General features: G+C 41.3%; 1 protein-coding gene across 3 annotated transcripts in view; it reads left to right on the top strand.

The window, feature by feature from the left end:
- The first annotated feature begins 3,728 nt into the window (after positions 1-3,728).
- mcu (mitochondrial calcium uniporter) overlaps positions 3,729-22,672 on the top strand; it is a 49,444-nt gene continuing 30,500 nt past the window's right edge. The window contains exon 1 of one of the 3 annotated variants that reach the window (XM_026309174.2): positions 3,729-3,916. In XM_026309174.2, the coding sequence (XP_026164959.1) occupies positions 3,800-3,916 (117 nt within the window). In that variant the 5' untranslated portion in view covers positions 3,729-3,799. The remainder of the gene's footprint in view (positions 3,917-22,672) is intronic. The other 2 variants (XM_026309175.2, XM_026309173.2) reach the window with 2 other exon arrangements.

Consider the following 22,672-nt stretch of genomic DNA (forward strand, 5'->3'; position numbering starts at 1 on the left):
AAAAATCAAGTTCTCCTTTGAGGCATCATGATACATTTGAGAATATGTTTTAATGCATTTATACATGTAAACCTAACCCCAGAAATGAGGCCAGAAGCTGTGGATTCTGTCAATACATTGCTTAATGAATAAACTGTAACTATTACAATAACAAACTGGCCTGTGACTCTTGGGCTGTTCAATAGGCCTTTTCCATATTTTATAGTTGCTTAATGTAGACACTAATGTTTTAAAGAAGTTTCAGTGAAGCTAAAGTAAACATTGTCTTGATATAACAGCACTTTAATATCAAGTACACAGACTGCAGGTACCTCCGGTTACACTCTGTGTTATAAATGATTATATGTACTAATCTCTTTGTCTTTTCCCACCGTCTACTGTAAAAGCAGTTCTCCCTTCCCTTCTCTCTCTTCTCCTCCCTTTTTAATAGGGGGCTACTTAACTGTGCCTGCAGCTCTCCAGGGTAGTGCTCATTAATGTAAGCAGTATTTCACAAGAACCCCACAATATGTAACTGTCAACTAATTCAATTTCATACTAAATTTAGCTTCACAATAATAATAATAATAATAACAGCACATTGGACATGCATACTTCTCATTTACAAATACAATTAGTATTAATATTTTATTATTATTATAAGCATGTATAACACATTACATGTCCTTTGAACTGTCCAAAGCCAATTTAAATATGAAGAGTGGAACTAATCAGTTGCCGAAACTTAACACTCCTGTAGGTAAAATACACACAATATGTACATGACACATTGAAATCTGATGCAAAATACATATACAAATACTCAGTCTGGACTATTTGGAAAGGAATATCTACTAAATAGCTCATGACTAAAGTGTTTTTAGATCTGTCATCATGTCTATGGCGTCCAGTCATAGTGTCAGGTTCAGTGGCTTGGCCTGGTTAAAAATCAACTAACAGCCATGTAGACTTTAAAAGAGACACCCAGGTTTCCACTTTCTGAACCTAGCCTTAACATTCCCCATTATGTTGAAGTTTAAGCATGTCATATAAATATTTAATATTTTCATGCTGCAGTGTCACAGCAATCTATATGATAGAACTACACTGAAAAAAATCTATTCTGCTAGTGTGGCAGTGTAAAGGTGGAAAAGGACATGCAGAAGAGCCTCTTCAGCTCAAATGTTTTAGTGTATAACAACAGTGTTGCTACTGTGATGATTTCTGTTTGGCTTCAGAGGACAGCTCATCCTTAACTGCTAAATTAAAACACCTTGTAAATCTATAAGGGAGTGCTGTCTTTACAGCAGCAACAGCATTTTTTGCACACCCAAGATCCAGTTGAGCTGCTTTGTAGAATGGAAACTATGGTGAAACTTGATCCACAGGCTGTATCTCTTCGTAAGCGTGAAAGTTGACTCAGGTGAAAATCTGTAGACAAAAGCAGACTCGAATTTCAACTGTCATATAGCCATGTTGTGTCTGTGGATGAGTTCACTTATAAAAGTAAGCAAGAAAAGAAAGGCAGCATATGCTGCCTAATTAGGTGGGTGTTTACATAATGCAGTGCCTGATTGGTGGTGTGATGAAATAGACGTTATACACCCACACATGCTTCCTTTGGACACAACCTTTTTCATAGAGCCATGGGAGGGGCTCTTTAATGCTGCTGGAAGACATTTCAGTCATGCACAGACATGCAGGCACACACACACATTTGTCACAGGCATGCATACACACCTTTTTTTGTACTCGGCTCAGTTGATCTCTGACCTTGAGATATGGGTGCAGAGACTTTTTAAAAGCAGTCGGTTCTTAGTTTCATTTTTTTTTACAGTTGGCAGATACAGTGAAAGAAGATTAGTGTCAGCAGAGATTATTTTTGAATTGCTTAAATCTTGAATGTTTGGCTCTAGTGAATTCCTGAATTCAATTTAAAAGGTACAAATAAAATGTTTCATACAGCAGTAATTTAGGTAGTACTGTACTATTGAATAACTTTTATTTTAATTGTTTATGTGAAGTTGTTTTTGTTTTTGGTGAATCCTTTTAGATATGTCCCTGAAAAATAGTATGATAAGTAGGTAGGATAGAACCATTACTTTAATCATAAGCATAAGATACCGAGGGGAGATGTACGATATATACTGTAAACAAAAGTATTCTTATTTTTTCTGTGTAGAGCTTCTGTTTAGGAGGTGATAATGATTTTTCACTTTATTTGAGTTTCTTTTGTTCACACTGCCAACACACCATGTGTAAATGCCACGGTGTGGCACAATTACAGCAATACTGTAAAGATTTATGAGAAACAGTGCTTGGTAGCATTTTGCCACCACACAAAGATTCACTTTGTGAATCGAAACAACCATGAGGCCTTGAGTAGGTCCTTGTCCATGGCTGAGAATTTGCATTTAAATTGCATCGCCCACACAGATACACTGTACCTGAAGAAGTACATAAGGAATGAGTTCAGGAGCAATTTCATATTATCGCTGCATTTACAAACAAAAAAGAGGACAGGCATGCTCAACAACAAAAGAGCCTAATCTTTGCTTGCTTTCTATCTTATTTATCTTTTTCTTATTCTCTAAAATGTATATAATGTAAAGCAAATGTCTCTATGAATTACTACAAGGAATGTTGCAAAATGTGTTTACTCTTGTACGGTGACAATCTAAGAGTAACTGTTTGTTATCTGGTTTCACCCTTTACCAATACAGGTGTGGCGAACAGTATGCTGGACTTGGTCAAAGATCAAGGAGAATAGGTACGATTTCATTGAGGGCAGTCTTTTTGTCAATCATTGATTAAACAGGCTCATTATCACTGTTATTACCCGCATTGGCAGTGGTCGAGTGATTTTGGAGAAAACAAAACACCTCATAATTGACTTTTCTGTCATTTAGAAACAGGAGCGTTGAGATGCATAAAAATGCTTGTACAGTAGGAAGTAGCCCATGCTGTTTCAAAGTCACTATGTATCAGTTCAATTAGATCTGGTTCTGTAGGTTTCTGTTTTGGGACACAGACTCAACACAGTGACTGAAGGACAAACTAATATTAGAAACAGGTAGAGAGGAATACATTGCGTGGCCCGCTGACAGCAAGTCTGTCGAGATGTGGGGCAACACAAGACATTTAGACAAGCTGCGTTATTTCTGTCGGGAAATCTTTGAAGTGAAACTCAGTTCTACACTAAGTGGTAATGGCTGAGTGAGTTGGTATATACTGTGCACACAGCTGCAGTCAGACGGGGTCACCATGTGTAAAACTGTGCTGAAATCTGATTTAGTAATAGCAATGGCAATATTGGGTTTGAGGAAGCTATACACCTTTGTCCATAGCTGTATTGCCCAGCAATAATATACTGTGGTTATTTAAATACACATTATCTGTTTCGTCACCTTTTTATTTCCAGAATCATATTAGTCAAATCATAATTAATAAGAAATAACTGTGGTAATCCAGTAGTGACAAAACTAATGCCATACTGAATTTAATATTAGTATTGAATGTCTTATAATATGCTATATTTCTTTGAAAGAGCTATTACAACACTACAACACTTCAGTAATAAATACATTAAATAATAAAACATTGAATAGTGATATTTTTGTTTGCAATGAGTCCAGTGCTGCCTGTACGTTTGAATTTTTACAGCACTAAGGTGTTTTATCTTTGCATACCGGTGCCACACTGGGCATGTGTATGAAGCCGTAGTCCAGCCCCGCAACCCGCCCACCATCCTCCCTCTACCCTTCGGTGCGTCTCGGTCCGCCCGCAGCAGTCTCCTTCCCGGCGAGGTTTCACTACAGCGATGGCTGCGAAAGTGTGCAGATCAGTACTTCTGTTGTCCCGGAGCAGCGGAGCGGTGGCCGGCAGCCTCCCCGCACTTGTTGTCTCTCCACAGAGGCATCATCAGCACATAAGACCGGTAAGTCCCGGGACGTGAGTGCGCACAGGGGAGAGGTGTAGGACCGGACAGGCAGGAGAAAAAGCGGCAGTGGCGACTGGGCTGGCTAAGGAAGTAAAGCTAACTAGCTTCAAGATTTTCCTTCCATGTCTCTTCTTGAGACTGCGCTTCACGGATGAGGCAATAGATGAGTCATGAAACATATCCCCTGCCCTGTGTGGTGTGGCTATTTTAATCCACAGTACGGTACGCGGATCTTTGACAGAGGCAATGCAGTTTTTTTGGAGCTCTTGTTGAAGCCCATCAACACCCCTCTGGCGCTGCCCCGCCGTTTACCGTAACTAGCTCACATTACCCCGCACACCTCACGGTTTCTCCCGTGCCCCGCTACTTTGCGTATTTTGTCAGTCGGTGCTGTTCTGGTCACTGTGTGTGGATCAGACTGCGATCCCGCTGAAGGTGTTGGATTATTCCCGCGGTAGATGTTGGGATCGGTTTGATTTCCGACGACCTGGGACTGGTTGTCTTGTTTTTGTGCAGGGATGTTTGGTGAGAGCAGCTTTTTGGCTGCAGTTTCGGGAAGGTTTTGTTTACGGTCTCTGTCTTTCTGCCTCTACATGGTGCGTGAACTGCGGCGTCTGTGTGTGGTGGTGCAGCGGCAGAAAGTCAGAATAATGAAGGTCTGCTGAGAGCTGAGGAACACAATTACAGCTGTGTGTGTGTGTGTGTGTGTGTGTGAGAGAGAGAGAGGGACATGGTCACTGCACACATATGAGACTTCACAGAAACATGGAAGCCCACACTTGGATGATGTCAGACTCTCCATCCAGCCTGCTGTTTCTCCCCTCCCTGCGGGTGTTTCCCCATTCAGCAGGGAGATCCTGGGTTTTCCTGCAAGCTGAATCAGGTCCTTTACAGGGCCACTGTAGCAAACAGTGCAGCCTCAGTAATGCTCCCAATAATGCATTGAGAAAACTCTCACTGTAGTGCAACACTTGTGCATCTTGTTCCTGCCTCTGTGACCCACACTGAGGCTGAAACACTGAACCTGAACAGCAGCTGCTGCCTGAGGAGGGAAGTGAGGCGCAGGATGGACCTGAATATGAAAGAATGAGGAAGTGATGGCAGCCCAGGACAGAAGGGCCCTTTCACTGTAGCTATGAATACTACTGTGATTAGACTAGCTCTCTTTGCCACGTAGCTCACTACACTTTTACTGTTCTTTTTCAATTTGACTTGTGATTACCTTTCATCCTCTGTGATTCTTTTCCATTCAGACTTCTCTCTTATACAATTGCACAGATCAGACTTCTCTCTTATACAATTGCACAGACATTATGAAATTAATGAGGCACCCCCCACACACACACACACACAGGTCAGCCTGGAGGTTAAGTATAGCTGTCAGAACAGACACACATGACTCCACACCCTCCACCAATGCCGTGGCCCACTGTGAACTATTACAGTAGAACACATTTACCCCTGTGGCGAGGTAATAGCTTGTCCTCTCCTAAAATAAGTCGGCCTGTTTAGACTGTAAGTGATTTGACTGGGTGAGTTGCAGTTAGCTGTGTTTCAGCAGAGCTGGTCCTTAATAAGATTTTGTTTTATTATCAGCTCAGGTTGTCGTTTTGTTTGCCTTTGTCATGTCTTCAACCATCGAGGTGTCGCTGTGTGACAGCAAGGCCTCTGTGTTTCTTTGTGACTCCTCCACTGCAGCGTGGTAGCAGTGTTTCTAGACTTCTGGCTATAAAGCTGCATGGGGACACATACTTATGAGTTGCTATTAAGCATATAGCATCTGCCAATGGCACATGTTCCTCAAAAGACACAAATGTGCTGTCTAGAGCTCAGTTTTAAACAGTGAGCAAACACCCCAGCCATGATGGGTCAAATGCCCAGGGATGCAGGGGAGACTGTAGGCTCCAGAGGCTCACACCTAACCTGCACGTGATTACTATTGAGCCAGCTGCTGTGTAAAATGCTGCTGTCTTGTAGAGTAACAGGGGAGTTGAGTCATTGTGAATAAACAGTCCTTTGAAAAAGGGTTATACATCTTAGAGTGAAGTGGGATTTTATTGAGTCTATATTTCTATATATTGCATCTAAACTATAATGTTTCACAGTGAACGTGAATTATCTACTTCCATTTACATTGGCATGCTCACTGAAGCTGAGCACTTGGTAGTTGTAGTCTTTGAGGCCAAGGGATCGAGCCCCACTCCTGGCTCTTAATCCAATCAGTGTAGGAGTAAACTAATTTATCCCTGCTGCCTTCTTAGGCTCACTGGTGAAGTTATCCGGATTAGTGTGATAAGAGAGTGACTGTCCGCTTTTGGCTGTTGTCTGCTAAAGGTGATAAGATGGTTGAATGATTGATAAAGCTGTCTACACAGGCAGTTTCATTAATGTGATACTGCCCTTCATGGTCTCAGATTTACATATATGTCAGAGTGGGATGATGGGACACACCATTTTGACATGTATTGATGAATGGAAAGTCACATTAGCTGCTATTTATATGGTCTAGGCTAATTAAATTTATTGTTCACTGTGGAATTGATTGACAGGTGTGATGGCATTTCAGTGCTATAGCTGAATTGGCTATTAATGACATTAGAGGTTTATGATGAGGACTTGCATGTCTGTTCTCAGATCTTAACACATCATGTGTGGTTCTGAAGAGGTACCTTAAAAATCCTTGGCCAGAGCAGCAATACTGTTCCATCTTTTCATTGATATTGGATTACTATCTGTAACCAATTTAATGGGCATTAAGTGCAATATAAAGGGTCTTCTTTAGTGGGTGAGAAAATTGTTCAGGGTTCTCCTGCCTGGTTTCATACACTCCTGCTAAGCTACATGAGGTGACGTGATACAGTAGAATTCAGACAAAGGTATAGTTACAGCCATGTTCCTACACAGTGCAACTACTACTAGTAAAACACTTTTGTAGAAATGGTTTCAGGCCTGGGAGACACAAAACATACAGTAGTATTCTTAAACATGTTGAATGAAACACTACTAATTTACATCAGTCAGGTCTCAAACCAATAATCAGTCAGAAACACAATCACAAACCTCACAGTGTAACTCAGCCGTAGCCGTAGTTGCATTTATCCCCATGAAACAGCTGGAACAGCTGAGTCGTGCAGTCCACTACTGACTGCCCCTCTTCTTCACAGCTTTAATTAGGTTCTGTACTGCAGAGCATTGAACAGGAGGGAAGACAGCTACTCTTCTATCACTGGAAACCTTTCATAGTTAGACCAGTTTATACAGAGGATACTTTTCTGGAGGGCTATAGTGCCCAGTAAACAATTCATCAGAAGCTGTGACACTTGCAGTATGTGTTTGTGTCGTTTGTACTGGGGACAGTTTCCAAGAAATGAGGCCGTGTTGCCACACCATTATAGCCTTTATGTTGTTAGTAAACGGTCTGTGTTTTTAGCACTATTTTTTGCTTTTATATGTGGCCTCAGTGTAAAACATGAGGTGAATTGAACAAATTAATTCATTATTAATTGCTGTGTGTAATTAATTATCATCAAATGAACAACACAAGATAAAATACTGAAAGACATAATTGCTGTTGATTGGACTATATCATATTTCAAAGCTCACAGTCAAAGTCGGTGGCATGAGTCTTTTTTTTAGAGACTATACATTTTAATGCAGTCCAGTACAACACCGTCACTAACTGTGGCCTCAGTGCTAAACTATCTAATTGTATGAACATTGTGCAAGAAAACTGAACATTATATGCATCATAACAGTAGCTATAGCAAAACACTATGGGTTTTGCTAGATTGTACATGTGTACCTAATAAAGTGGCCACTTTTTTTATTAAAACAAGTTTTCCCAGTATAATTAGTGCGTTAGAAGTCCCAGTATTCTTTAATTTCCACCACTGTTTTCAAGTTGTGACTTGCAACCACCTGGAAGTGTGTATGCTTTCTGCTAATTAGGCACACTGCTGTTATTTATTTGCCAGCTCATTCTGAAAAAACTAGTCAGGCTAGTACTTGGCCTTAATAAGTAACATACCACGCAAGTATTGACTCACTTTCTTAGATTTAAGAGCAAACAGACTTTGGTGTCTCATTTTTACCTGGCAGACTCATGCACTATACAAGTGCTTCTGCTAGCATTTCACAGCAGTGAGGTAAAAAGAAGGCCTGGGTTGCCTCACAAAATAAAGTCTGTGTTGTCACCGTAGTGCACAGATGAAATGCTGATGGCTTTAGTGGCTATGTTTCTGACAGACCTCCTGTCAGTTCAGGCAGTGCCCCCCCCCCCCCTGGCAAGGGGTAGCCGGACTAATTCCCAGTGTCTACTGTGGTTCAGCAGTTGCATGGCTGACCTGGCAGGCGTCCTGCACTAAAACTGAGAGGTGCGTTTGTTCAGCTGCGCCCTTTTTGGACACTTCCTTAGAGAGTTGTCATCCTCCTCCTCCTCACTGTTTTCATATTGGTATTGGGTATGTGAAGTGGTTCATATCAGAGTTCAGTTACAATAGTTGTATGTGAAATAAGCAGCAAAAATGTGATCTATAGAAAATGAAGAGATGTTCTTATATGTTTCTAAATCTCATTGACTAAAGTGGGTCATTCTTTTTTTTTTTTGTTTTTGGATGTTGTACAATAGTAATTACATCAACATCTCGTTGCTTCCCTCGATGCCTTTAACATTTTAGTTAATTGCTTCAAGTAATGCTTCATCTGAGGACAGACTTTGACACATGCCACCAAAACAGTTGTAAAATTAGTAACTCCATTACTGCATAATTTTATAAATAAGGGCAAATAGAGTGGCATATAGCGAACCCTCTTTCTGTCGTCCCTTAAGCTCTTCCGTATCTCCAGACATATGCTACTGCATGTCCTGTTTCCCCTGTGCTTTCCTCTTCTAATTTCCCCATGCTGTCTGAGTCCGTCACGTTGAGCACCTGCTCAGCACAGTAACCTTTACGCACATTCACCAGCTGTTTGCCCTGTGGTCAAAAGAACTGTCCTGGAAGGTGAAAAGGTTTAGTAACAGACACTTAATAAAAGAAAGCGTTCTGTATTTACCAAGCATAGCAGCCGTATACCCCTCCATCTGTCTCATCTCTGTCTTCTTTGCATATACATTTATTATTTTAATGCTTTGACTTCTTATTAGACTAAAGGGCCACATGCTACTGTAATCTGCTGTTCATTAAGGATATGCTCTTGTAATAGATGAGACTGTTGTGATGGACATAGTCTTCATTAGTTCTCTGGAAGGGATTTCGCCCTTGTAGTGGTAAATGACTGGTGAACTTAGGCTGTTGGCATAGACTAATTAGCTGCTTCCTATGTTTCTGTGTGGCCCAGTGTGTCTCCAGTCAAGGCTGAAGAGGACACTAAACTAGGCCAGTGTGTGTAACGTGATGATGGATGGCAGAAATGCTTGGTTACCCCCTCTCAGCTCTGGGACATCAGGCTGGTTGCGTCCTCTGCCAGAGGGGGCAGGTGAGGCTGCAGCTAGAACCGAAGGTCATCAGCAGGCCAGACATTCATGCCATTAGATCTGAGACTGGGCTCATTATTGTGACAGCATCACAAATCTGTGGCAAAGCTGGGTCCGAATGAGAGTTGTAAATTAGACTGAATAGATTTGTCTGGTATCAAGGTCAACTGTGCTCAAATCTGTCAATAAATGTGTGACAGTTATATGAAGCATTTTGTTTTTCATTCCTTCTTCTGGATCTAGAGCAGTTTGGCTTCTCCTCACACAGAAAAGCTGTTACAAATTGGCTGCCAGTGCCTCAGTAGTTTTATATAATGGGATTTGCATGTCAGTCTGAGTGTTAACTCTGCAGTTTTATCTGCTGTATGTACATTTTGTGTTGTTATGGGCTTTTTTGGACTATAATGCAGGGACAATTTGAGGGGGAAAAAGTCCACAAGTCAGAGAATCTTAAAAAGAGTATAACTTTAATTGCAAATGGTCGTGGTGTGCACATGCTAATATTTTACCTGAATCTATTTGTGTGTGGTCTTTTGTTGGAGGTGTCGACCTACTGTCTTTTCTCAAGGTACTGTATCTCCAAAATTAATTTCTCACCCACTGCAATAAGAAACCAGACAGGGTGTTTTTTTTTTTTTTTTTCCCCTTGTTGTTGTAAACTGATCCCAAGTTGTTTTGACTTTTTTCAGTTTAAGAGTAAGGGTGTGGTTGACCTCTCTGTCAGTAATATTAATTATTTACACCCATTTTTTGGCTACAAGTTCATGGTGAATTAATACAAACATTGGAGTGGGACGGATGCAAGGGCATTGATTGCAGGTAGTGACGACTATGCTTTTGTATGTAAAAATTTAAATGTCCCTGAGCTGCAATATACATACTAAGGGAAAACAGCATTGAGTCAAGTTTAGTGACAGTTTTACAATGAATGTAAAACTGTTATCAGATTATTGTGGATAGAGCTTCTCATACCAGCTCCATGATTGAGCTGCATTCTCTGAATCCATTCAGCTCAGTATTTCTGAACTGCTCCCTCTTATTGAATTGAAAACAATATGGGTATATTGAATTTTACAGATCCATAAATTACAGTTGTGCAGTGAAAAGCAGAAAACAATCATATCGGAGCAGGGCAGCGAGAGCAGAATCATCGCTGTATGACAGGCAGCTGTAGAGAAGAAACTGGTTTGGCTGTCGAGCATGAGGCAGCTCTTAATTGGAATTGGTACCTATTATGCATGAATGAGTCCTATTTTAGTGGTGGAGTGATGGCTAGAAAGTTGTTCAGAGGAATGTTGGGATTCTGTGATGTGAGAATTCCCTCTACCTCAGACTCACCTCTTTCATCAGATCAAAATTGGGTGAGCAGAGCTGCTTCTCATTACAGCCTTCCTACCTGGCTGCCAGCAGAACTGGAAGGATTATTACACGTCTACCTGAAGAAAGCAGTTCACTTTGAAATTAGAATTTTACTGAGAAGCCTGTTTACCCTGTTTCTAAATTAGTAGATACATAGATAAAAATGCAAAATCAAATTTTGAACAAATTTCTTTGCTTGGTAGGGTAGCCTTCCAAAATGTAATAAGCACCTTCTTCTATATACATTTAAAGCTATAATACTGTATATGTTGGTGAAGCATTTAAGATCCCTGACGACCGATATGTTGTATCATGCTCTGTAAATTATTTATGCTACAAGTCTCTTAAAAACTCTGCTGCAGGAATAACTAATACATTACTGGGTGCACATTTCGTCTTCATTGAGCAACTGAGTTATAGTTAATTCAGATTTTGGAAGAGGTGGAATAAAGTGTACAAATTACTAAACAGTTCACTTTCAAAGGTGGACTTAAACAATGGCACTTTAATTGCTTGGATGTCCCACCCACCCACACACACACACACACACACACACACATTGAAGCTCATAAGTAGTCCTTCGATTCCTGCTGGATCGATGCACTGGTTAATGGCAAGAGTGCTTGACATTTTCAAGTTTGTTACACCTTTTTTTTGTCCCGATGATGTGAGAGTACTGACCTGCGTCTCCTCTCATAAAGCCAGTTGATCACTGGGGTGAAGAGGACAGGTGGGGCTGCTCTGCTGGGAGGTAATCTGCAGGCATTTCAGAGTTTATCTGCAGGGTGAAACATACTGGTGTTGGGTTACCAGGGAAATGAGGGCTTCGCTGGTCATGCTTAAACAGGATGTATGAAGAGCTGTGACGCCACCCTTGCAATGAGGCCGTTGAGGAACGCGTGTTGACATGAGAGTTATCTTTCTACGGTGGCTTAGTGGGTCAGGGTGCCAAGCAAGCTGTTGTTTGTTTCTTTTTTATCTTCAACTTACATTTCTCTTTTGACCCCCGGTGGTTGGCATGCATCAGTTACAGCTGTCACTATAGAGCTTCTTTAAGCTTGTATATACATACACTACTTTTCCATGCTTAGTGCCAAGACTGAATTGAAAAGCATGCAGTTTTGACATGTGTATCTTTAACAGGTATTTAAGCAGAAATGAAACTTGTCAAAACAAATCCACAAGAATCCAAATCCAAAAGAAGTAGAATTACAAAAAAGTATATTTGATCATACAACTACAGCAGCATGACTGATTATTATGGTCTCAACAATTTCTAGCAATGTGTTCTAGCAATGTCTTTCTGTGGAGATTTTAACCACTAATGTTTATGCGATGTTGATGGTGTTCATATTCATTTGAGGACGCACGATGGTGATGGTTTCCTGTTGTTTCATAATTAGTAATCATGGTAAAATATAACACTTAGCTTTTCAAAGGTTATGTGAGGAAGACACTTTCAATCTGAATATAAACCTTTAACAGATAAATGCTGCAAGATTTTCGTTTAAGGAGTAATTTAACACAAAATCCATTTCAAAATCCAAGTAAAGTTATTTTATTATGCTATCAGTGTGTCCTACTCCCATTAGAGTTTTTTTTTTCTTTTGCCTAAATTGATGATGTTCCCTGGTACACCATATCCTTGAACTACAGGACAATGACATGTTCCTCCACCATTAGCTGCCAGTTATGCATGTGAAATGTGAGCTGTTACTAACTTGTATAGATATGACAGCAACTACAAATAGATTTATGACTAACATCAAACAACACAAAACCACCACAAAGATCCAAAACGACCACTAACGTCTGAGTGTCTCGCATCTATGTGGAAAGGGTGGGGTTCCGTTTTCACGTGTCCGTGCCCACGGGCCTGTTGTCAAAAGGCACACAGAAACAAAGTGGTTGCCTGGCAGCTGCTTGGAGACAACATGTTGTCTAAAAGGTCGTGACAGAAAAATGGGTAGAGTTATTCTTTCATTTGCTGTGTCTCTCCAGGACACCTATTTACGCTGACTCCCAGAAACTTCACTATTTCTGTTTTATCCCTGTTAACTTTCCTAATACCAGTTTTTTTCTGTGCATGAAATGAGCTGTCTGTATTTTCAGATGGATGCTTGTTACAACCTCATTATGATACCAGAAGTCAAGAGCTGGCCTTAACTGAGATTGATCAGACTCTGAGCACATCCAGGGAGTCAATGAGCCCCAGAAAGCAAGTCTCACTGTTCGACCTGGCACCCTGTTTGTTTGCACTGTAATTACCCAGATCGTAGCAGTGCCATGGTAGACACAAACACACACAAGGGATTCACCATGGAGCAAACAAATTACAGGTGCATACATCTGTCCAACAATTGACTCTGTGCCCGCAAGTCCCATTGTTATGCAATAATTACCCAGACCAGAGAGACAAGCCAAACATGCCTCAAACAGGTCAAGACAAGCTCAGTTGTAGCCCAGGCTTATATTTTTAGGTGGGTCTGTTTAGTTTGCTGCTGTGGAAGGCCTGCTGCTAGCAGTAGAAAGCTTGGCTCCTCTGACAACTTAACTGCTAGTTTTAAATGAATCTGGGGTCTGAGCTTTGAGGATTGTTTCTTTTAATTAACTCCTGTATCAGCACAAGTTGATCAATGGATGGAGACACATATGGAATTATCATGCCTCTTACTGTGAGCCGAGCTGAGGTTGGCCCAGGACAGGGGTGTGGGTGGTCAAATATATACGGTGTGTACATATATGGTGGTGGTGAGGAGCGAGGCTTGTCTTTTGCAGCCACAGAATTTTGGAGTCATCTAAACTCAAGCAGTTATTTTAATGGTGTTCTATATTTCTGGGGTGGACTAGAGGTTTTGACCAGATAATCCTATTAGAAGTGTATTGTACAAAGCTGCTCAGGGAAATACAAATGATCATACCACGGGTTTGACTGTGTAGGAAGCAGGACAGTATTAACATAGTAATACTGTAGATTGACTGTACTGCAGTATATTTCATTTAGAGTTTTCCATTCACCTATGCTCTTGGATGCCAAGAGGGCATTCAATGCAAAATGATCTATAGTGTCATATAGTGCAATATTTTCAATATAATTATGCGACCGTACAGTGATTGCGTATAATGACTTCCCTCATGTCGAGTACAAATTAAACTGGAGTGTTGGTGAAGTGAAAAGTGAGGAATGGGTTGATTGACCTCCCCAGTGCTTTGCATCATTGAACACAATGATCTAATTGCAGTCAGAGATAAAAATGACTACAGAATGTTTTAAAAAGCCTCTTGAAGTTGACCAGTTGATATACATATTTTGTTATTTGACAAACATTACAATGGGATGAGCTATCAAAGCCTTTTTTTAAAAATGCTCTGCCCTGACCTATAAATTTGTGTTCTGTCTTCTTGTGCATAAAAGTCAGTGAGGCCTTAGAGAGGACGCCTTGGGAGAGACACAATTTTGTCTCTGCTCAAAGGCATCTCCAGAAAGCAGGGCAGAAATAAATTGCTTATTTAAATAGGTCTGCAGGTACTGGCTAATCCATAGTTGATGAAGTCTCTGATGTGATGGCCTGATGTTGAAGATTTCCAAATTCTTTACTTTTTTGGCTTATAAGACCACCTAATTCCTGACTCACAGTGGTATCATGGCATCAGTTTAATAAGGCATATTCAAGCAGCTCGACAAACATGGTTTGAATAAAACATCGTCTCGTGGTCTTGTTAGTGGTCACTGAGAGTATTTGTGTTTGTTAATGGAAGCTGACAGCTGTGATTGTTGTTCTCGGTCACAGAATCAACACCATGCTGTTTGTAGGAGCTCATCTTTATGGTGCAACTACCATGTGCTATAATAAGCATGGCATCAGTGTAAGCTAAAGCTGATTAGCACCATCAGCATGACTGGGATGGACTTTTCCCTTGAGCTCTGACAGCATATTCAGACTGCTGCCCTAAAGGCTCTGAGATCCTGTTGTTGCTCGTGTGTTGTAGGCTTAGGCTTTGCTGCAGGTGTGTTCTGGGTATGCCGGTCCAGCCTTTTAGTTGCTTGGCAGACCTGTGAGCTAAAATGAGTAATGCCTGTCCTGTTCATTAATGTGCATGCGCTTAAGCATGCTCTTGCCTGCTGATAGAGATTGAGGAAGAAGCTGCTGACCTCAAACGTGCCCGCAGCTTTCTCATCCTCATTCCACACATGGAGGTCAAACGGCAAAGGACTGCGGAGTCCCACGAACAGAGAAGAGGTTAGCAATGACCCTGCTGCCTGCACTAGTGTCTAACACAGCTGTCTGCTCATACCTTGCAGGCCTTGAAAAGCACAACAGCTTCTTATAGCTTCACACACATTAAAACTACTTTCTCTTGTGAATGTGGGAATTGTCAGCCAGCTGTTTGCGTGGCCGTCTGTTCAAAGCCTTCGATTTGAAATAAAGCTGTGGGCTAAAAGAAAGGAGAGGTGGAGAGACTAGACATTTCCATTCTCACTATACTCTTACTCTTCTTTTGCCAGCTAGCTAGTGCTCCACCATTCTAAAAATAGGCTGGAGGAGATTTTGGAGGGGAGACTTTGTTGGAGAATGCAGTTCTATGGAGACAGTCCTCACTGGGCTTTGGCTTTGTAAGCAAAGAGCCATTTGCAGGACAGGATTCTGGGCTAGTTTAAGTCCATCTTGGTATTTACATTCCATATCTGATTGTCAGGACAGTGTTTCCACAGCAGTCTGGGAAAACCAAATTAAACAACCCTGCTCTTCTTTGCTGGTTGCAGAGTCTGGCTCCGAATACAGCTGCATCTCTGTTTTGCTTGGGAAACGACATCTAATAGACCAGTGTGTTCATCTAAATTTATAATCACTCAGTCTTGCTAAATACCACACACATGCACAGTGAGTATGCAAACGAAATACAGCAATTCTCCCTCCTGTGACGCATGCAAAATATATTGTGTTAAGAGACACACAAACCCGGTTAAAATCTTATTTTCACAGAGCAGCATCTGACAGCAGGAGAGTTTCAGGCTTTTGTGTTGCGCTGAGATCTCCTGACCTGCTGGCAGCCGTCGTGAGGCATGTGAATGTGTCTGCCTCGCTATAATTGTGCTCCATTATGTTGCTCTTAAAGTATTTCAAAGTGGCCACATGTCCTACTTGTGGCCGCTATATTAAATTATTTGAATGTTTTCATTTCAGCTGTTTCTATGTCGAGCTAATGTTGGTAACTGGTGTCTATGGGGTATTGATCTAAGAATGGGTGCGGCTGATTGCCATGCCTGTGGCACTGGAATGAAAAGAGCTCTGTGTTTCCACTGTGCATGTGGAAAAACTCAACTGATACACACTTCTCTGAACCTATTATTTGTGTTATTTCTTATAGTGCTTTGCCCCCCGCGTAACCCAACTGCAGCTGAACCCCACAAACGTCCCTGTCATATGCCCAGAGAAGACAATTATCTACTTGTCAGGGAAAGATAGCTGAATTATTCCCGCACACACATGCAGTACGGAGATCAAAAGCCAGCTCAGCCAGACAATTACTAAATATTCAGTCTGGTTGTTGTTCTCCCTGGGAAAACAGTTAAGCAGCGAGAAGGCAGAAGAGCTGAGCTTAGCATCAGGGTGGATCAGTGATGTGCCACAAGCTGTGCTTTCATTTCACACTGCCAGATCCTTTACTGACATGGGTCCGAAGACGAACCCTAGAGAAATCCCAACCTGGGCATGAACTGAATGGGAAGGTCAAAGGATGGAGAGCAATAAATGATATGTTATAGCAACACAATTTTTTTTGTTTTGTTTTGAGCATTAGTCACAATTTCTAATATTACTATGTATTTCAGCTGAGGGTTTCTACACTGGCATTAGTAGGATGTGAGAAATGCTTCTTGCCAAAATCCAAGGTAAGAAAGTGAATGTGCATGTGACTAATCAAGGCTGATTTTGAGATGGGAAGAGAAGTAAATACGCAGGTCCAATGGAGTCCTGGCACTGCTGTTGCCTGGGAAACACTTGGCGCACTGAGAATGTCCTTTTCCCACCAGAGAATTGAAGTTTATCCAGCTCATTGTCTCCCGTTCCTGCTTTCTTATGCAAAAATGGCTTCTTCATTTGTGACGTCATCTCATCTAGCAGGATACATCACGACATTTCTCTCTGCTGACATGAACTCTGCATAAAAAACCTTCTTCACAACTCAGCTACTGGGCTACTGCATCACCCTGCACTCTTGACTTGCTTCCATTCAGCCGGCACTTTGGAATAAATGAAATACTACCATGCAGAGGCAGTGGCAGTCTTGAAATATTGAATTGCCTCTGAGGTTTTAATTTAAATTTATATTTGCTTTCATGCAAAAATTGAATATAAATGATTATTTTGTCAAACCTTTTTTAAGTGAGCCACTGCTACTCAGTTTTTTACCTTTCCTTTTTCTTGCATTTGCCTAAAACACCCAGGGGGAAAAATTCATGAATTCTAATTTCTGGAGTCTGATTCTTTATTTTGTTAATAAGTCTGTCCTGACCCTGAGTTTAGCTGACATCATCCCACACACTAAAACACGTGTGTATGCCTAAAGCAGTAGAGAGGCTCAGGCTCAATAGTCCCATCCCTTGTACAAACAGACTTATGTGCCTATCTCTGTGAAATGACCATCTCTTTATTTCTATCCCAGTTAGATTGTACCTGCATCTTCCTTTACCATTTCTCCCTTTACACATTTAAAATGCAATCTAAATGTGTGCAACAGTTTCCTGAAATGTCCTCAGTCAACACCCTCTCAACACCCTGCACAATAAAAGCCTTGCTGTGGTTTTGATTATGGAAAAATGTTGATGTAAAGTAGCTGCACAAAGTGTCGAGTTTGCATTAAATGCGTCTAAGATCCAGGAGCTCTTAAGGAGTACCATATTATTGTGTGTTAGTGTGGGTAGTTATTGATATGAGGGTGCAGTGGAAATTATATATAAGTGCCCCTTTTAATACCTAGAGTGTGCTCTAGTGAGCAAGTTCAAGAAAGATATACCATAGGTCGGAGGACAAGACCCCTCACTCGAGTGTGGGTGGAAGTGGTAGGTAGAGTAAACCTGTAACCCTGTAACCCAAAAGGGAGTTGTCTTAAATATTTCAAATGATGTTCTCTATTAGCCAGTCTAATACTCGATTTAAAAAGGCTGCAGCACTGGACATGCAGTTTAATATGGTGTTGGCAGTCAGAACATTGGAAGAGATGTCATCCATAGACTAGAAGCAGCTGAATGTATTTCACAGTGTAGTCAGCACTGCTACAATGGAAAGTCTTTTTCTGTGCGTTTGCACAATGTGGCACCTCTTTCATATGACTGACCATCTCATGTACCTGTAATATAACATGTCTTGCACAATGTGCATATACTGGCTGGTATCTTCAGTGAGCTGCAGTGGTTCTCTAGGAACCCAAAACCAGTACTGGAAAAAGACTGTGTGCTGACTGTATAGCCTGAGTGAGCTTCCATCTGCAGACACACTGTGCAGCTGTCCTGTGTCCTCAGCAGCAGGACTCTGTTGTAATCAACTGCTTCCTATTTTGAGACCTACACTGTTTAAACAGATGCAACAATCCAAAGCTTTTTTTTTGTGCTGGCTGTGCACAATTAAAAAAACTCTTAGTTTGGGAACTCGCCAGAAAGAAGTAAGTCATATTTTTTACTTACTGTAATATATACAACATTCGACTCAGTGGCATAATTGTGTAATCAGTGGATGGTGGTATATTGACTCCATGAAAATGTGCCCTTTTCCAGTTTTTGAATTTAACACAACATTCATATAGCACTGTGCCAGTAGGTGGTTATTGCTATTTGTGGATTTCACTGATGCTAAGAATGGGTGCTTTGCAGTGATTACACACACACACACACACACACACTTACTTTCCTCCCTGATGCTCACTCACTGTCTCTGTCTTTCTTTCGTACTTCCTCCCCCACACACCCACGCTTCTACGCTCTGTGCGACTCATCTTCGGCTTTATCCTCATGGCTCATAGGATGTGTGTGTGTGTGTTTGTGTGTGTGTCGTTTAAGTGACAGAAAACAACACTTTCCCTACAACATTTTTGTTGTTTCCTCTCTCCATAACCTGTAACTGCAATTTATTTCTAAATCCCTTTTTGTGCTGCCTTTTTTGTTCAGATTCAATGCCTTCTTATTTAAGCCCTCATTTCAAAAGCCAGGAAGGGTCGGCAAGATTTTTAAACTTGTGATAAACTCAGCAGTGTTTGTTCTGACATTTCCAGGCCAATCTGGCTTCCCAACAACACCAGGAATATTATGGCATTGTTCTCTCTGCCCTTCTAAGCTATATTTGCTTAACACCTGGGGTGATAAATCATGAAAGTATCTTTATGGTAGATATAACGCTTTTTTAGGCATTTATCAATCTGCCCCCTGCTTTTTTTTTGTCTGGTCCCCAGCTTTTACTTTTCCAGAGACACCTGGGGTGGAACCTGCTTTGTTGCCGTATTCCATTATGAATGAAGGCAGTTTTCGTCCCACCCATTCATCTCTGCTGTAACAGGAGACGCTGAGCTGTCAACCTGACTCTCTGCACACCCCGCCTTCATGAACCTGTTTGTGTGTCTGTCCCATATGAACAGTGAATTAATGGCACAGGGGGCAACATTCATTTGCATCACATGCGTGTGTGGGCGAGTGTCCAGGTTTCTCAGGTGATGAATCATGAAGACAGACACTGACAATGCAGCCCTCTCTCTTTCTGTCTTGTTTATGTTGGTTTGTGGGAATCCTGCAGCATGGCTCTGGTAATTGTTTTCTCCATCCTTACACACACACACACACACACACACACACACGTAAAATTGGCCTTGAGAGAATTGAATAACTGTTCAGTTTACTGGGAATGTGTCCGTGTCCTTCACATCCCCTTGGCTTACCTGGGCAGGTTATTTTCTATCCATCTTCAAGCTCCTGTCTTTATATGTCTGTCCATCATCTGAGAGCAACCAGGGAATCCCTGTTACTGGATCAATTCTCCTTATCTATAAAAGACTTTCATTGGCCAGCGGTCACTCAGCAGCCCCCCACCCTTATACCCTGCATGCACAGACAGGGTAACGCTGTGTGCTTAATGTGTTGGAAATTTCATTTACTCTGTAACTCTCCTCTTTGCCTCTCTCTGTCTCACACTTTTCATCTCTCAGTGGCTGGTGATTGCCTGTATTCTTTCCACTGTCTCTTCCACTTACCCCTTGTTCTCCCCCCTTCAATCTCTTTCTGCTAGTGACGGTGAATGAGCAAGGCAGAAAGGAGACCTGAGAGGGGTGATAAGGGAATGGGGAGAGATGCCACAATAAATGACAAATATTGGGCACATGATTGAAAAGATGCTTAACAGACTACATGTACACATTATTCTCCATATGTACTGTACATGCAATATTGTGAGCTGTGTGGATTTGAAGAAATACAAACATTTTAGGTAAAAATGACCATCATGCATCTGCACTGGCTCCCGTCTCTATAGGACACCAAACTTTTATTTAGCATCTGCTATAGTGGTTAACTTGCTTTTCTTGGAGCAAAATACCAATAACTACCAATAATTCCAATTTCTCAGCGGCTCTCTCATCTACTGGGCTGCTCTGCTGTGTGAAACACACACACACACACATACACACACAATGTTGTGACACCTGCCTGAACCCTCTGTCATGTTATTTCTCTAACTGAGCTTGTTAAAGGCCTGCTGAGGATCCAGGGTTTGTCATTTTCCCTTATAAAACTGTAATAACATATCATTGGTGACAAGAGTATTTAATTGTCAGGTTTAGGATAAAGAGGAAAATTTGAAGCTAAGCTCTAAGCATTCATAGATTATTGTCTTCTTGCCTTATACAGAAATTTTCATGAGAATTTACACAGCTAGTGCTGTTAAATGTTTGTATCATCTGGTCATTTCTAAAGTATGCAGCTAAGTAATAGGTGCTCGATATTCCCACTCTCTCCCCGCTCTTATATATCTGACTTATGTTTGAATTTTACCCTTTGGTGATTTGATCAGAGTTATAAAGACCATCTGCTTCCATGTAAGGAATTGTGTTTAAAATTAAATCAGCTCTTAGGACAATGGTGGTATCACACAGTCTGATACTACCCAGAGGCCTGCTTGACTGCACAGTCTCACACAAAGGCTCATTTAACTTAGCATCTGTGACATCTAAGACTGACCATCAGCCAATCTGAGCCATGGGATTTCTTGCATAAGGAGACATCTGAGTCTTCAGGCTGCTTGTGAGTAATTGAACCTGCTGGGGCTCACATAATTTCAGGCTTGGGGAATGCACGGAGGTGGCAAAATGCTGGAGCCTGGCCCTGGCTTGGAGGACATGTAAACACTCTAGTATGTGTTACTGCAGATCAGGACTCAGGCGTCAAACACACGCAACTGACACGATGTGAAGCATGTTGGTTATAGTTGTTGTGATCCGAGTTACTTGAGAAGACTGCGAGCTGGGCACCATATCTTACTGTTGCATTTCAGTACGGGGTTCGTCAGAAAAAAGTACATCTCCTTGGCTGTTTTTTGTTTGTTGTATTTCATCAAGCGGAAAAGATCTAGGCACTTAACCACCTGGGGCTTTTTGTATCAGGAGACTAAAGAGGTGTGTTTTGAGTGTGTCTGCGTTCTGTGGCCAGGCTTGTTGTGGGTGCTATCTCGAGAGAGCAGCTGTGGTCCAGCCTAATCAGCAGAAATACATGGGACCTCCCTTGTGCAAAGAGGTTACAGCAGCTTCTGTCAGAAACAACTCATACAGGCTGGTGCACATGGTAGTGCCACATTTTAAATTACACTGATGTCTGTAGAAATGAGTTGTTTGTTTGAAAAGCATCATTTTCAACTTCAAGCTGTGAAACAATATTTGCTGTGTTTTTCTTTTTTTTTTTTTTTTAGTTGTGTCTAGAGGGACGTACAATTATACCTGTTGCTCTAAACCCTAATTGTAATAAATTACTTAAATGTGTTTCAGTATATTAATACGTTTAATAAAAAGAATTCTGCAGCAAAAACATAGATTTAAAAAGATTTAAAAGAAGGTTTTAGATTAATGATCTGAGATGCCGTAATAACAGGTATCATTATGTGATTTCTTATAAATATCCATATGTTAACAGTTATTCCACAATAGGTTAAACCTTGTAGTGTTTTTTGAATGGGAGCTTATTGATCCTTACAAGCAGATTATTGTGTAACTGTATTGCTGCAGCTTGAATTCTCTGGCAAAATGGAAATGGTTGCTTGGCAGAGACCTAGCTTCAGTAAATATCCCACATCACAGCGTCAACAGTCCGACAACTGCCGTTACTCCTCCGCAGTAACCGACCAGAGGACGGAGACGGTCTTGGCAGTTCTTGGACACTTTTTATAGATGTTATAGTCTTGAATACAGGCCCCTCCTATGATTTGATGCTGTGTGGCTGACTTGCCATAGATAAGGAGGAGGCAATAATCCTGGCAAAGCATGCTATCAAAGTACTAAGGTCTGTTGCAGGGGTGTCAAATTCTAGTCCTCCACGGTCCTGGTTCTTTTCCAAAAATCTCTGCCTTTGATTGGATGAACACACCTGATCCAGGTAATCAGCAGTGGGTAGGGCAGGGCCAAATGATAAACAAGCAGGACAGTGGCCCTTGAAAACTGGAGTTTGACTCTACTGGTCTGTTGTTTAATGTTGAAGACAGTGTTTGAAAGTCCCACTGTGATATTACACTTTGCTAAAGCTGTAGTGCATCATGTTCCTCAGGGACAGAGTGTGGCCAGTTGCTTTAATTGGCCTCCTTGGGGAGCTAATAGTCAGCTCCAGTTTGTGTTGAGTAGACTAGGCCAACCATAATTATGAACAATGGAAAATCTGTTTCATTAACTGTCCTCAG

The sequence above is a fragment of the Mastacembelus armatus genome, chromosome 15 (genome assembly GCF_900324485.2).
Source record: "Mastacembelus armatus chromosome 15, fMasArm1.2, whole genome shotgun sequence".
Classification (NCBI taxonomy): domain Eukaryota; kingdom Metazoa; phylum Chordata; class Actinopteri; order Synbranchiformes; family Mastacembelidae; genus Mastacembelus; species Mastacembelus armatus.